The sequence below is a fragment of the Oryctolagus cuniculus genome, chromosome 4, assembly GCF_051225735.1.
Source record: "Oryctolagus cuniculus isolate XC-2025 breed Fujian yellow rabbit chromosome 4, ASM5122573v1, whole genome shotgun sequence".
Lineage (NCBI taxonomy): Eukaryota > Metazoa > Chordata > Mammalia > Lagomorpha > Leporidae > Oryctolagus > Oryctolagus cuniculus.
This window is the reverse complement of record NC_142870.1, coordinates 123,363,031-123,380,274: the sequence shown is the minus strand read 5'-3', so window position 1 is coordinate 123,380,274 and position 17,244 is coordinate 123,363,031. Positions and strand designations below refer to the sequence as shown.

The following is a 17,244-nucleotide window of genomic DNA, read 5'->3' as shown; positions in this document are numbered from 1 at the left end:
TCGTGGGTAAAGCCACCGCCTACAATGCTGGTATCCCATGTGGGCCTTGGTTTGAGTCCTGGCTGTTCCATTTCTGAACCAGCTCCCTGTTAAAGGCCTAGGAAAAGCAGCTGAAGATAGGCCAAGTGCTTGGGCTCCTGCCCCCCACATAGAAGACCCAGATGAAGCTCTTGGATCCTGGTTTCAGCCTGGTCTAATCCTGGCCCTTGCAGCCATCTGGGGAGTGAACCAGCAGATGGAAGATGGCTCTGTCTCTCCCTCTCTCTGTAGCTCTTTCAAATAAATAAATAAATCTTTAAGGAAAAAAAAGTGAGAGGATAATCCAAAGACTGAGAGCACATATTTGTAAGATATTTGAAGAAGATATTTTTCTAATGAAAGTCCACTAGTACCCAGAGCAGATACCAAAAACTCTTTCAAATCAAAAAGGAAAAAACAGGCAAGCAAAGAAATAAAATAGCCAAGGGATTTGAACAGATACTTTACAAAAGAAGACATCAAAATGTCTCAAAACATGAAAATATGACCAATTTAATTCATCATTAACTTGGTCTGGATTTTGTTTATAGGGTTGTGTTTGGTGAGAATTCATTAGGATATGATATGACTGCTTTCCGGGAGAAGAAGTATAATCATATAATTTCAAATTTGTTATTTTTTTTAAAGTGGGCTCAAAGTTAGGTTGGTATGGCACATTTAGCCTGGCAGCTCATGCGTCAGTAAAGATGCCCCCATCCCCTATCACAGTGGTTGCATTTGATACTTGGTTCTGGCTCAGGACTCCAGATTCCTGCTATTGCAGACTCCGGAAGGCAACAGGGATGACCCAGGGTAGTGGGTCCTTGCAACCCTTACAGAAGACATAGATTGCATTCCCAGCCCTGGACTTTTGTGGATGATCCTGTACCTGGCAGGGAGTCTTCCTGCCCTGTCCATACGGGAGAATGAGAGGGCATGGCACACAATGCCTCCTGGGAAGAACCCCACAACCTGAGTGCTGGCAGGCAGTGAGAGCCCCAGGCACATTTCCCCCACCCCTACTCCCTGTTAAAGGGCCCTGTGATTGCCAATCAGGTAAACAGCTCCCAGTGTGGCCCAAGTCCATCAGGACACCTGGAAAGCTACCTTAGCTACGTGACCTTCAAGCTGATTGGAGAAATATAGCGGCACCAATATTGGCTCTATCCTATAGAATTAATGTTGCCTTGAATTAGCTACACCCCTCTGCCTGCCCTTTAAAAGGTGTGCTTTGTTGTTAATAAACAGACATGTTCACCGAGACTTGTCTCCAGTGCTTCTTGTTGAGGAACACCGTCGCCACCCTCCCCCCCATCCCAACAGTGTGGACCCTACAGGATGAGGCTGCAGACTTTGACCTGGCCCAGCCCCAATCATTGAGGGCAAGTGGGGGGTATACCAGAGGATAGGAACTCTGTCTGTATGTCTGTTTCTTTTTTATTTTTATTTTTATTTCTTTTCTTTCTTTTTTTTTTTTGACAGGCAGAGTGGACAGTGAGAGAGAGACAGAGAGAAAGGTCTTCCTTTGCTGTTGGTTCACCCTCCAATGGCTGCCACGGCAGGCACATCGTGCTGATCCGGAGCCAGGAGCCAGGTACTTACCCTGGTCTCCCATGGGGTGCAGGGCCCAAGCACTTGGGCCATCTTCCACTGCACTCCAGGGCCACAGCAGAGAGCTGGACTGGAAGAGGAGCAACCAGGACAGAATCCGGTGCCCCAACCAGGACTAGAACCCAGTGTGTTGGCGCCGCAGGCGGAGGATTAGCCTGTTGAGCCGCGGCGCCGGCCAATGTCTGTTTCTATCATTATGCCTCTCAAAGTTTTTAAAATAATAATAAAAAAAGATTTTTAAAAAGCTTGAATACAGGACTAAATATTTTCTCAAGTATAAACAACCTGTGTCTTAGGGTTCTGTGAATGACAATGACATACAGTAGTGGACTCAATGCATCTGGGAGGGTAAATAAAGGCTGATGATATCAGGAAGATGATTCATTTATTCACGCCAAGTCAGGTAAAGTCCGTTTTATGGAACAACTGAGGCACTCAAATGTATATTCCTGAGAGAGTTAGTGAGGATTACATTGTGAAGTTCATATCTTGCCGTCCAATCCATAAATACTTCCTGAAGTCACAGAAAATGTTACTGCTGTGGTTTCCCCACCTCTAAACCATCAGCTCCACTACACGCCTGCACAGCACCTGTTCATTCTTCTGGAGACTCCATCCTAATTCCTGTCTGGGGAGCCGTCTAGGTACTTGCAATGACAACATGTTCACCTTCGTTCTCCAGGGCAATCAAGCAACTCAAACATCATGCTACGCTCAAAGATGCGCAAGCTCTCAAGTGAGACTTAAGGAGCCAGGAGACAGATCCTCTCTCAGCTGTTGGATGAAAACTGTTGAGAAGGAAAGAGCAGGAGAATCTGCCATCCCTTGTGAGAACCTGTGTGAGACCTGCTGACAGGTGAGAGAAATGAGGACAGGTTGAGCACCTCGAGTCTGAAAGTCAGAAATCTTGAAACCAACACGACCCTACCCGGGGAATTTCCACACCCAACCTCGGGAGAAGGGACCCAGTTAAAACACAGAACCACTAAAAACGTTGTATAAAATTACCGTCAGGCCATGTGTACAATGTGGATCAAACATAAATGAATTTTGTATTTACACATGGGTCCCATCCCCAAGACATCTCATTATGTATATGCAAGCATTTCAAAATTTAAAAAAAAATCCCAAATCTGACATACTTCTGCTCCCAAGCATTTCAAATAAGGGCTAATCAACTTGTAATATCAGTTGAGCTTCATACCATAGGCTTTGCTTGAGGCCAATTCTCCCTGTAAATTTTTCTAAATGAGCCAATTAAGCCTCTTGTGCTTAAACTTTCCCCTCACCCCTGCTGTCACCAGAAGCAAAATAGAACTGATAAATTGTAATCCTTTCCTGCAGTTCCATCCATCCATTTTTTTCTGGACCCAGCAGAGAAAATGGGTGATCTACAACCTAACTCGATATTCCACCATTAAACCAGTCCAGCCATGTTGAAAGTTCGAACTCTATTCCTTGGTGCTGAATCTTGTGTCTCTACAGAAGTTCCACCCAGTAAGTCTCTGTCCCATCCACCTTAGAGTTCCCAACGCCATCAAGGTATCGGGACCACGGCGCACAGCTACACTTCTCCAAAGCTTCTCTGAATGCCATGGTCTGGATGGTCTCCTTCTCCGTGACTTTCAGTGGGCTCCGTTGGATCGCCCATGACTGATGCGATGAGCTATGGGGTTGCTTTCTTCCCCGAGGAACTTCAGAAATCCAGGCAAGAGCTTGATCAGGCCTAGCAGAATTGTTTGGATACATGGAGGCTAACTCACACCAAAGAAATTCCAGAAGGTGGCGTGTGATCAGTGCACCTACAGGGAGGGTGGTCATTCCCAGGTCTGGCTTCAGGCTCCCCTTGCACATTATCAGGACACCAAGGAGCCAGATTAGAAATCAGAATGTACATTTATGGGTGCGAAATCAGATGACCACAAAGAGAGATACCGAGGGATATTTTACCTAGGTCATGGTGAAACCTCCCCGAAATGATGCACCTGCCCTACAATGTAGTCCTCATCTCTGGTGACAGAATTTTCCATCTACCAGATTTGGTCTCCCTGCTCCCAGCAGAGGTGGGTAAAGGTGACAAAATAACGAGCCCAAACTAAGCACCGTCTTTCACTAATATTCTTCAGAAATATGGTGTTTAAGAAGGCCAGATCACCCTGTCACTTTCCTCAAGAATAACTATAAATTTTTTAAAGATTTATTTATTTATTTGAACCAACAGAAGGGAATTCTATCTGTCTCTCTGCTTCTCAAATTTAAAAAGATTTATGATACAATTATTTTCAAGAGAAAACATTTTTAGAATATTTTATTTATTTGAGAGGTAGAGTTACAGACAGAGAACAGAGAGAAAGGTCTTCCATCTGCTGGTTCACTCCCCAAATTGCCCCAACTGCCAGATCGGGCCGATCCAAAGCCAGGAGCCAGGAGCTTCTTCTGGGTCTCCCAGGCAGGTGCTGGGGCCCAAGGCCTTGGGCCATCTTCTACTGCTTTCCCAGGCCATAGCAGAGAGCTGGATCGGATATAGAGCAGCCAGGGACTAGAACCTGAGCCCATATGGGATGCTGGCGCTTCAGGACAGGGTGTTAACCGGCTGCGCCACAGTGCAGGCTCCAAGAATAATTATATATTATCCTTGTTCCAGTGAGCTTATAGTCAAGTTATTGCAATTAGAGCATTGAGGTGTTCCCCAAGCCCCCTCAGTCTCAACTATGCAATTCTTGGGTTCCTCCTACAGGCAGCCAATTTCCCCATTACCTGGAGGCTTTGCTGGTTTCACTTTCCGATGACACATCCTTGTTCCTACAATGAATGGCTAAAATTCTAAATTTGAGGATGGAACGCGGTAATACATTTCTTCTCGTAATTTTACAGCAAAGAATTACATGTTCAAATTTACTTTAACTGCATTAGGCCTTTTTGCCAAGAATAACTTGCAGGAAGAAAGGCACCTATCTTTCATTGTCTGTAAGCACATTTACTTAGAACCAAAGGTGGGGACATTAAGGGTTCCCTACAACTATAAAAACAGACAAGCACAATAAAGATCCATGGCAATTAGTATTCCCAGCAACTGATGTTTTGAAACCGTGGGGTGAGCTAGCACTTGCCAGCAACTATGAAAAGCCCGGCTGTCTTAACCAATTCAATCATGTTCTTTTTACAGTTCTACATGTCTGAGAGGCAAATTATGGCCAGCTATTAAAGTCTCCGAAGTGTGGCTCCCAGCGAAAAGTATAAAATCCCCCTGAAACGTGTAATGTGATCATTAAAAAAAGAAACCACATGAAACTTTAGCACACTCCATCTTTCTGTTTTACACCTACACGTGTTGTTTGGAAACCTCTCCAATGCCACAAAAAGTGAAACATTAAGCAAAGAGCAAATAGTTCAGATGAACACTGGGGGACTGCCACCGTGGCAGCTTGGTTTCCACACAGTGTCTAGACAGTTCCTCCTGCACCAAGCAGCCATGACACCGTTGATGGCAACAAGAGCTAAGTGAGGGGCTGGGAGGTCAAGAAGAGGCTGGAGGGACAGTGGGTGGGTCTCCTGCACCTGACAGGCAGCAAACAACTCGCTTGCAATGGCTGTGTTTCACTCTTAAGGGCAGCAAAGAGTTGCTGATACAGGAGATCTCAGGCCCACGAAATAAATGACTTTACTTCTGGAGTTATTTGGATTACAGAAATGCTAATGGGACACTTGCAGCAAAAGCCCTATGGTTACAGCACTACAAACCAACCACTGGAACAGCAGCTGACCATGCCAGCGCCCATGACAGAACTTACCCCTCAGTGCATATGCGAACGTGTTAGAATGAATACCATCTCACGCACCGTTCAGTGCTCACAACACATCCAGTGAAGAAATAGACTTACTCCCAGGCGCAGTCCCATCTAGCTGCAGAGGTAAACAAGAGGGCCTTGTTCCACGATGCCAAGAAGTCCATTTCTTAACTAGATTAGCACCCGTCTGGGCTTTCGGTGGTGGAGATTTTCTTTTTGAAAATGCACTTTGGAAACGTTTCCCAGTGTTTGCAAATGGAAAAGGCTAAAGCGAGAGGGAAGAGATATCCACCCGAGGCTACGGCAACGAGAAAACTCTTTCTCTCTCAGGCCTTGGATTCAACTAAAGAGGCATAAAAATGATCAAGCTCGAGAAATACTCAAGTGCAGATGTAATCTTTAAAGCTCTGTGGCTATCCACCCAGTATCATCAGTCAGCGAGTCACGCTAATTTTGGATTTAACTATGAGATGCTTGATTCATAGCAATATATAATCTAAGTGGCACGCGTGACTAAAATTTTCTCGTGAATTTCCTGTCTGCTAATGAGACTGTGTCTCAGGAATCTGTGTGTGTGTGTGTGTGTGTGTGTGTGTGTGTCCCAGACACCTCCCATCTCATCCACTGTCTTAAGATTAGGTACTGACACTTGCTCCGGAGCACAGCAAGCTGCCTTGGAAGCCAAAGGGCACTCAGGTCTCCTGAGCTCATTCATTCAAATTATATAAGGGTTATTTGAGCACCTACTATGTGCCAGGCACTATTCTAGGCTCGGAGTTTATTTCAGTACATAAAACAGAGCTTCTAATGTGGGCAAGGTGGAGACAGGCAGTAAACAATGGCTGTAATAAATACTTAAGTTAAGGGGCCGGAGCTCTGGTGTTATAGGTTAAGCTTCCACCTGCGGTGTCTATGGGCTCCATTTCCAATCCAGCTCTCTGCTTAAGGACTGGGAAAGAAGCAGAGATGGCCCAAGTCCTTGTGTACCTGCACCTGAGTGGGAGACCTTGAAGAAGTTCCTGGCTCCTGGCTTCCGATTGGCCCAGCTCCAGCTGTTGCAGCCATCTGGGGAGTGAACCAGTGGTTGGAAGATCTCTCTCTCTCTGTCTCTCCCTCTCTGTCTGTAATTCTGCCTTTCAAATAACTAAATAAAATCTTAAAAAAATACTTAAGTTAGTAGCTTGTTAGAATGTGCTGAGTGCTGTTTTAGAGTCTCTGGTAGAGGACATAACCCCAACCAGAGTTAACACTCCCACAGGGCATCCTGTGTCCTAAATTTTATCAGACACTTAACATCTACTCATTTAATCCTCACAGAAACTTGGGATGCGGTTACTCTTCCCACCTGCATTTTACACCGGAGGACGTTAGGCACAGAAAGACCGATTTGCCTAAGATGACACTACTGGTTAACAGCGGAGCTGGCAATGCCTACTAAAGACACGTCTACATTGACATAACCAGCCCCTCCTTGTAAGAGGTGTGAAGGAGGTGCCCGCTGTGGTCCCAGGCTCTCAATGTGCAGTGACAGCCAGGGGCAGCACTTGAATCTTCACACTGTGTGATTCTCCCTGGACAGGAACGGACTGAGGTGTGGGAAAAAACAGATGCTTTCTGATTTTCCTGCAGTGAACTCGGGATTGTTCTATCCCCAGAAGCCCTCCTTGATGATCCCCGTCTTCACACCGTCATCCACAAGGGTCGCAGAGTTGGCGGGAGGACACAAAATTCAGACCTGGTTAAATACATGGCAATGGCGCTGCTAAACAATTTGTTTGGCAAAGAGGCTGTAACTGCTCCAGCCAGTACAGTGAGGAGAAGCCCAGCCATTGGCTCCAAGCCTTCATGACGGTGGGCCTGGTGCTTCTCTAGAATTTCTTTCTATGTCAATAATTACAGCGTTGCCAAAGTGCACTTTAATTTTCATCAACCAAGATTCCAAGTTCCCATGTGTCCTAGAATGCAATGTGCCTTGCAGGGGTATCTCTGTTTTCAGGATTTTCCCAGTGGTAGAGAAATGGGCAGCAGCCAACTCCTTAAAGGAACTTGGTCAGACGAAGCTGTTCACCCTAGATAAGTTTTAGTTTGAACTAGGCATGTTCACCTGTGACTAGACCACAAATAGATTTTATTTTACAGTAAAACTTCTTCATGTGCACCTACCATGATCAACTGGAAGTACTAGATTTCCGCAGTTGGATGTCTTGAATGGTGCTAGTTGATATTCACTTCCATTTCCCTACAAGGCCCTCAATTTATTTGCTAGCTACAAGCCACTAGTTTCATTGAGCACAAACTATGCACCAATTGTAATATGTAAGCCTCTGTGATACCACCTTTAACCCTCATAGCAGTACTGAGCAGTAAGTACCACTATCCCTATTTTGTAGGTGATAAGAGCAGAGAGATCATGAGAGAAAATAACTTGTGTTAAAGTCTGATTCCGAAGCCGTCAAGCTCTAAAGCTCTTTGCTGCTCTACCTCTCAGCGTCAGCTGAGGACAGCAGAATTTCAGACTGGGAAGTGACCTGGGAGGTGAACTGACCCAATCCCACACTTTCTGCATGTCAAGTTGAGACACTTGTCTAAGGACCCAGCATTGGTTGGAAAGGCACATGGCCCCAGGTGAGAGAGAGAGAGAGAGAGGAAGGAGAGAAAGAGAGGAAATTCATGACTGTGTGCAACATATGTGCACTGACTGTATACTGAGGAAGCAGTCGATGAGTTCTGGAACTTTAAGTTATTTTAAGGTAAACAGGGTAAGTTCACAAATACAGAGACCAAGAAAAGAAAGTAACTAAAAATGCTGAGTACTTAGCTTTTGAAAGTTGGGCTACTGCTCTACTTTGCTAAAAAAAAAAAAAAAAAAAAAAAAAAAAAAAAAAAAAAAAAAGAATCATCTGATTTCTACATGATTCCCACAAGAACCTAAATTACAAGGGGGTACAAAATCATCTTTTCAATGTTTACTGGAGCCTAAAAAGTTCCCCTTAAATTTTGATGAAAGCTAAATACAAGTGTCTTGACCACAGCCTTGCTTTTGGCTCCTGGGGGCTGACTTTCTGGAAACAAATCCCAGGGTGGCCTGGACAAGATGCTGAACTTTGCTGAAAGCTAGTTTCTTTGAGGGCTTCCAATTTTCCAGTACAGCTGTGGCTGCCTCCTCCTGGACTGTCCTTGAGTTGCCCAGTTCTGTGACTCACTCGACCCTCTAAAATCAAGGGGCCCATCCCGCAGCCCCTATCTCTGTCCCTTGCAAAATGATCCGTCCTCGACCTCAGGACCCTGCTCTAAACAATTTTACAAACTCTTTACCATCTTCATCACTAAGCTTTGCATTTCTACTTCTCAAAAACATTTGCTGGCTATTCTCCTTTGATGTATGAGACATAAGGGCTCACCCAGAATAAAACATCCCTTACTGTTAAAACTTGGGACCTTGGGGCCTGCGTTGTGGCATAGTGGGTAAAACCGCCACCTGTGATGCCAGCATCCCATATGGGCAGCAGTGTGTGTCTCAGTTGCTCCTCTTCCAATCCAGCTCCCTGTTAATGTGCTTGGGAAGGTAGCAGAGGATGACCCGAGTGCTTAGGCCCTTGTACCCACGTGGGAGAACTGGAGGAGGCTCCTGGCTCCTGGCTTTGGCGCGGCCTAGCCCTGGTCATGACAGCCATTTGGGGAGTGAACTGGGAGGATAGATAGATTCTCTTTCTCTCTCTCTCCTCTCTCTCTCTCTCTCTCTCCTTTTTTGTTTCTCCCACTCTGTGACTGTCTTTAAAAAAACAAAAAAAAACAAAAAAAAACTTGGGATCTTTAGAAGGGTAGCATGCTCACAGTTCTCTGACTCCAGACATATTAGACAAAATGTACTTTTGCATGAGTTGATTTTTGTTTGGAATGTCCTTTGTCCTGCCTTGCCTATCTGGTGCAATTCCTGCCCACACTCAACATGTTTCCAAATACAGTATCCTCCCAGAAAACCTCTTCTGACTTTTGAGAACTGTGCTGACACAAAAGTCCCCACCCCGGAAGCTCCTCTGCACCTGAACTGTTAGTAGGCCAAGCTAAGGTGTGCTAAAACACACACCAGATTGACTGGGCTTAGTATAGGCCACATCCCTTGTTATACTGATTCCAAGGTGAAATGACAGTATCTTGTATAGATAGCAGATAGAGGAAAATATGCCATCAGAATCAATTTCATTTGTTTCTTTTTACTTCTAGAACATTCAAAATTACATTTATGGTTCATGTTTTTGGCCTGTGTTAGGTTTTTACGAGGTAGTGCCAGTGGGAGCCAGAGAGTAGGGCTGACTTGTATCACTGTGATGTCTGTGAGGTGGCACCTTGGGGTGAGTAATGCTTCTGTTGTATATCAGTGAGATAGTCAAGGCAATCAGTGAGACACAGGTGTATTGAAGCTCTGACTTTTCACCCAGACAGCATTAATCTGTGATCAAGTTTGTTGAAATGCCTTTCTCCTCCCTACCTAGCCCTAACCCTGGGGACAAAGGCAAAACAGAGTGATGGTACCTGGAGAGGCCTTCGTTGAGTTGATAGGCTGAGCAGACAGAGTGGAATATGCTCCATATATGCATAAATAATTTGGCGGGGGTGGGGGTGGGGAGAAAGGAGAAGGAGAGGAAGAAAGGAAGCTAACATGAGGGGTTCAAAAAGTTCATGGAGAATGCTTATTATGAAAAAGACTATGCCTGGATTTCAATTATTTTTGCACTGAAGCACACTTATCTTTTAAGTCCAAGTTTCCACTAGCTTCTTAAAGTATTCTCATATTAGCTGCCACACACATTGCTAAGCATGTTAATGTGACCAGAATTTCCTGAAGTGTGTTTGGTAGAACGTGAGCTCTGAGGGACTTTCCTAAATGCTGTGTTGGAAAAGGGGGAGGGCCAGGAGCTCCATAAGCAAACCGGGTTGGCAAATGCTGGACTAAACAGTCAGAGTTAACTTGTCTCCTATGTTGTAGGACTTTTCAGAGCCTTTAATACACGATGAAACACTGTGAGAGCTGAAGCAGGAGACATTAAATGTACGGTTGCCTACGGAATTCTCTTTTTAGAAACATCTGTCCATATCATTGGCAGATAAAATTTGTGATGGCTAATGTCATTTAATTGGCATTCTACAGGGAAGTCACTGTGGCTTAGGAACTTACATGATTTGTGCAACATTTAGACGTTATACAACTGGTTCATGGCTGAACCACAATTCCAAATTCCTGTTTATATCAAAGGAAGGAATTAAACATGGTCAGAATGTACAAATATCATCATGGAGAATTCACGGATCATAGAGACATTTAAAGTGGTTGAGTCCCTTCTCCCTACACATCCCAAGCCCCCTTCCCTCAGGTCAGCCTTCACTTCTTTGATCTCCTTGGATGAAAGAGGTCTTTCTGGGATTTTCCAGTATTCCTCATTTGGATCTTGGCACCTATTGCTTTATTGTAACTTTTTGCATGTACACGTCTTATCTCTAAAAAGAGGCTTACTGAGGTATTTGAATTCTCAACTGTGTCTTGAATATAGCAGGGGCTCAACGGAACTTTCTCAGTTCATTTATTACCAGCCAGTCTGGCTTAGCTATTGATATTTTGTGGTGTCCTTTTACAACATCTGAACATGACAGAAACACTGGATCTTGCTTCAGAGACATCACGTGTTCACATAAGCTGCCAAGCCCGTATCAAATAGCCTGATGCTGAACACTGACGTACCTGTAAGATGCAGCTCATGATGTCAGACGCGATTTTTGCATGAGGAGTGTCTTCGTCTTTCCAGGGGGGCCTCAGGTTGTGTTCCAAGCAGGAGTCCCAGAGTCCCACAAGGGCCTTGGCGTGCTTTTCAATGGACTCTGTCTCTCTGATGGCAGTCGTGATTCTTGTTATACAGATTTCAACCACTGCCTGGTCATTGTTATTGGTTTGGTAATCCTATTTGGAAAGAGAGCCTTCATATTAAAGAATTGTCCGGAAAATTCTCCTTGAAAGGACAAAATACTAAGTCACCTGTTTAGAAAATGGGCGTGCTGAGGGGTAAGGTTGTGAAGCCCAATTAGCATATTCTTGGGCACAGATACAGGAATTTGCTGAAATGGAGCAGGTTCCTGCTATCACCCATAGAGGGAGATAGTGAGCGTCCAAGGAAGCTTAATAACTTGCTTGCAGGTGGGTTTAATCTTCAAGCTGTCTCAGATTCTGAGTCCATTACAGGGCAGGGCTTACCTTTTACTCTTCCATTTCAGTAACTGGTGAAATGTTTTAAATAGCCTCCCAATTTTCCCGCAGTAGCTTTCTCTGTCTTTCTGGACACAATTGAACACATCATTTCCTCTCTCCCTTTTCAATCCAAATAACTCCCCAACCCAGTTTAACCTTCCCCAACCACGTTGTGCACTCATGTGGGAGCCCTGGAAGAAGCTCTGGGCTCCTGTCACTGTGGCCATTTTGGGGCTGAGCCAGCAGATGAAAGATTTCTTTCTGTCTCTCTCTGTCTCTGTAACTCTGCTTTTCAAATAAAGGAATAAATCTTTTTTTTTTTTTTTAAAGAGAGCTGATTCAAGTGATAAATTTTCAGATTGCGATCTTGGGTTTTCTAGAAAGATTTCATACTTTCTTATATCTATACCTTTTATAAATTTCATATATATTATGTTGGCTAGAATTTCCTAAGCTATTTCACATAAAAGTTATCAGAAAAAGAATGCTAATTTAGTTTCTGAGTTTTCATATAAAATGTTCTGATCTTTGTCTAGGCCAAGACAAAACCAGGAGCTAGGAGCTTCTTCTGGGTCTCCCATGTGAGTGGCAGGGGCCCAAGTATTTGGGCCATCTTTCACTGCTTTTCCCAGGCTATTAGCAGGGAGCTGGATGGGAAGTGGAGTAGCCAGGACTTGAATCAATGATAAGGAATGCCAGCATTGTAGGTGGTGGTTTTACCCACTATGAGCATTGATTTTCTATCTCAAAGCATCATTTCCTAGCCTTTATCTGGCAGTCGGCATAGTGGACAAAGAAAAAAAATTACCTTATGTATTAACTTTGAATATGTGACTTTTTTGTAAATATCAAAATGACACGCTTTCATTTGAATAACTATTGACATTTATTTTTACAATCAAATAAATAATTGTTTAACTTTTCATCATTAACATTTGCAAATTATTTTATGGAATATATATTTCATTTTCTGGATTTTGCCTTAGAATCCAATCTAAAAACCTTTTTCCTTTAGCAGTTAAGTTTTGCTCAATTGCATGAAGTGTTATGATAGTTATATTGGTGTTGAATATGTCTTATTATTTTATGTTATGTTTTGGCTTTTTCTTAGCTTTTGAAGTTCAATTATATTACTAGGTAATGGTGCATCTTAGACTAGACACTAACAAGGGCAGGTGGCATAGATAAGCTGTGTAAGCTGGTGGCTCAGGCCCCTGTGTTATCTACCACTACAGAAATGATACCTTACACCTAGGGCACACTTACTCCTTTAGGACAGAAGAGGGACAAATCCTGATGTGGGTGCTGGCATGTGGATGCCACTAGAAATTTGCCTGCTGTGATAGTACATATTTGCTCAGGGATGAAAGTAAGAAATTAGGAAAAAAAATCTCCCAATAGGCAGAACGTCAGTCCATGCACTTGCTCGTTAACTTTGAGGGGAACAAGAAATCTATAGGTAGCAGCTCGGAATCATGTGCAGTGGCAGATGGCTTGGCTGAATGGCCAAGTGACTAAAAGGAGAAAGACTGAGAGACTGGAGATGAGCAATCGTGGGTGAGAAGCATGGTGTGAATACTTGGGGTGGGGGGGAGCACAAAATCTAAACATCATTTTCACTCCATATTAATGCCCTAGAGAACATTCACCCCCGAAGAGACACTAAAAACCAAGTAGAGAAAATGATTCAGCCAAATGCCATTAGCCAACATGAGTGTCATCTGCCACTCTAATGTGATCCAGTGGGTACACAAATGAAGAAATGATGATGAGGGATAGAAGTTATGCATCCCCCAACACTCCCTAGGTGTGCAGCCTGCCAGCAAAAGAGGCCAAGGCTGAACCTCACAGTGACACCATCCTTACAGGAACCCAGTTAATCACGTGGGTGCCAAGTTATCGTATTAGGCGTTTTCTACCCCAGGAAACTTTGGTTATACTGAATGGAATAGACATGTGATGCAGAGTTGGGTTTATTTTTCTTACCCAGAGGGTGTAAGACTTAACCTCTATCTAAAGGTTCACAGAATATTTGTTGTGCTCACACAGGGCCCGACAACATTACATCAGGCCAAACAACCACTATGAAGCAAAGGATATTAGGAGTGGGCACATGATCTAGGATTCACCAGTCCTACCACATAACTCAACCCTTCCTCCTTCCACCCCAGAACAGCTGAACTCTGAGTAGGCTCTCAAAGTGGTCACTCAACATTAATATCCTGCATGGATGGGGCACATCCTCCAAGAGACCGTTTATCCACTAAAACAATGACCATCAAATGGTGTTATATTCCCAGTCACTTCAATCTCTGTGTGTCGAAGAGATGAGCAGATAAAGAAAGAAGCCATCATCCAGACAGGAGTAATTGACTAGAGATGGTGAGTTCTTTTTTTTTTTAAGATTTATTTATTTGAAAGTCAGAGTTACACAGAGAAAGGAGAAGCAGAGAGAGAGAGGTCTTCCATCTGATGGTTCACTCCCCAACTGGCCACAGCGGCTGGAGCTGTGCCGATCTGAAGCCAAGAACCAGGAGCTTCTTCTGGGTCTCCCACGTGAGTGCAGGGGCCCAAGGACTTGGGTCATCTTCTACTGCTTTCCCAGGCCATAGCAGAGAGCTGGATTGGAACAGGAGCACCTGGGACTAGAACCAGCACCCGTATGGGATGCCGGCGCTTTCAGGTCAGGGTGTTAATCCGCTGCGCCACAGTGCCGGCCTAGACGATGAGTTCTGATTGCAGCCTTGATGGCAATGAGAGTGTAAGAGCCTCACACTAACATTCTTGTGAATTTCTTCAGCAGGTTAAGCTATGCTACAGTGCCTGCAAAGGCAGCATCCCATATGGACACTGGTTTGAGTTCTGGCTGCTCCATGTCTGATCCAGCTCCCTGCTAATGCGCCTCGGAAAGCAGCAGAAGATGGCCCAAGTCCTTGCGCTCCTGCACCCATGTGGGAGACCCAGAAGAAAATTCTGGCTTCTGGCTATGGACTGGCCCACATCTGGCCACTGTGGCCATTTGGGGAGTAAACCAGCAGATGGAAGCTCCCGCTTTCTTCTCTTTCTTTGTCTACCCCTCTGTCTTTCTCTCTGCCTTTCAAATAAATAAACACATCTTAAAAAAAAAAAAACTTCCTCAGATGACTCCACATCTCAGCAAAGCTGTTTCCATATGGGATACTCTTATTACACAAAGCAAATCGTTTTGAATGGTGCCAGGGGTGGATGGTTGTGCATACTATGATACGCTGTCCACATCCCCTCCTCTAGGACAGAGATGTTCATTTTCTCAGTTGTTTGTTCATAGCTGAGCCTGCCTGCAAATCTTTGGTCAAAGGGAATGGCCTTAGGGCCAGTGCTGGGGTGTAGCATGGTAAGCAGTGCCTGTGAGGCCGGCATCCAGTGTGGGTACCAGTTCAAGTCCCAGCTGCTCCACTTCCAATTCAACTCCATGCTGATGGCCTGGAAAAGCAGCAGAGGATGGCCCAAGTGCTTGGGACCCTGCACGCATGTGTGAGACCTGGAAGAAGCTCCTGGCTCCTGGCTTCAGCCTGGCCTAGCTCTGGCCATTGTGGCCATCTAGGGAGTGAAGCAGCAGAATAAAGATCTTTCTCTCTCTCTTTCTGTAACTCTACCTTTCAAAAAAAATGATTCTTTTTTAAAAGGGTGGGAGGGGAGGGCCTTGCTCAATGTTTTTTTCCCTGTCTTGGTTCAGCCTGCAACCAAGGACCAACACTCGAGGGGACAGGAAGGCCTGTTCACCTGCCTCAGTTCACTCTGCAGCACCTTCCCAGCTCCACAGATCCCTGTGAGATTGGTTGGGGTCCTTTTTACAACTGCATCACAGTTCATCTTCTCCCTCTTCCCAGTTTTACTTCATCCACCCCAAACATGTGTTGTTTCTGAGAACACACCCAGACAAGTTTCCTATGTGCTTGTCACCACTTCAGAGTTTGTTTTCCTGAGACTCCAATGATGACAGGGCTTATATAGATGAAGTGAAGAAACATAATGAACCAACTCCTATTTTGCACCAAAATAAACTTATCTTGTGACTCTATTTTCCCACAAAAATTTTTTTGAAGTAGCTACATATGTGTCTTGGTTCATGGACACCAAGACTCAATTTCCAAGCTAAGAACTCACTGAATTATCAGGGATCTTTAAAATCATTGAGATTGATGAACATAAGGCATATAGTCTAAGATCTCCAACTTCAAAATTAGGCAGCTGTCCATGAAGACATCACTTCATACTGGTCAAAACTATAGCCAATGTACTAATAGATTAGGTATAGGTTCATCAGTTATGAACTTTTTTGATATTATTATGAGCTAGAATTTCTTACTCCATAGCACTTTACTGAAAAGTAAACAGATGTTTCAACTTGAAAGATGTTGTATTTTCAAATCCTGTATCTGACATGAAGAAAAGCTAAGAAAAAATCTATAAAGGAGATTTTCCCAAAAAGGGAGAAAATATTGAATAAGCAGTTAACTACTTCCTTCAACAAATACTAAAAAAAATTAAACCATTTTAATGATATACTTGAATCATTTATAGCTTGTAGGTGAGGATTCATCTTTGAAATTAGGGTTTTTTGTGTTCTCATAACAGAAAACGTTCCAGTCTGTGTCCCCCCCACCTTTTTTTCTAGTGTCTTCAGAATCCATAGTAGGATATCAATGATGAATTAAATTTTCACATCAGAATCTGCCCTCTGAAATTCATCATAAGACAGGAAACACCTCATTCTTAGGAAATATATACGTGTGCATTGTGTTTATGTTTGAGCTCGATCTGTGATCAGTGTCCATGTCTATTAAAATAAGCAACTTCTAATAACTAGGTCTATGTAGTGTCAACCCATAAGACTGAGTTTAGAGCTTATTTCTCATAGTGACCTGGTCATTGTCAATCTTTAAGTAATTTATTCTAAAGTGGTGGGGATATCAAGTTCACTGTAGGACAATGAAAAAGCCATGAGTCATGTTGCTCCTGGCCTGGTTAATCAGGATGGTTCACTGCCACTCAGCCAGGCACTACACCTCCACATCAGCATCCTTTTCCTTTTTAAATAACCCTTCTCTGCACAGAAAATGGATATGGGATGGCCAGTGGCAAAAGGGACTGTGGAACATCTGAGATAAAGCAGGTGGAGGTAGGAAGAGTGGATGTGACAGGGGAGCGGACGTCTACAAGAATGAAGTTATTACAAGGTGAAGGGCGAAAGCATTTCTCTTTCTCTCCCTTCAGGGATAACATGGTGGTTAAGAACGTGAGCTACGTCAGCCTGCGATGCTCAGTGCTGGGTTCCACTCTGACCAGCTTGCAGCATCAGCCAATAGCCTATGTTTCTATAGCTCAGTTTCCTAAGCCTTAAGACTGAGACATAGGCACTTCATTTTATTGTGTTTTGCAGATACTGTTTTTATTTTATTTTATTTTTTTACAAATTTTGTAGCAACCCTTAAGCAACAAGCAAGTCTATTGCCACCATTTTTATTACAGAATGTGCACACGTCATGTCCCTGTGTCAAATTTATTCATTTTTGCAATATTTCAAATTTTAATTCTTATTCTGTCTTT

The 17,244-nt window shown here is 43.8% G+C and overlaps 1 protein-coding gene and 1 non-coding gene across 3 annotated transcripts in view; both read right to left on the bottom strand.

Moving 5' to 3' along the window:
* VEPH1 (ventricular zone expressed PH domain containing 1) overlaps nt 1–17,244 on the bottom strand; it is a 256,104-nt gene that overhangs the window by 200,738 nt on the left and 38,122 nt on the right. For both annotated transcript variants that reach the window (XM_008266390.5, XM_002716326.6), the window contains exon 3: nt 11,155–11,370. In XM_008266390.5, coding sequence (XP_008264612.3) covers nt 11,155–11,370 — 216 coding nt within the window. The remainder of the gene's footprint in view (nt 1–11,154; nt 11,371–17,244) is intronic.
* On the bottom strand, nt 16,302–16,409 carry LOC127483092 (small nucleolar RNA SNORD90). The gene has a single exon (XR_007909056.1). It is a non-coding gene; the product is annotated as a small nucleolar RNA SNORD90 (small nucleolar RNA).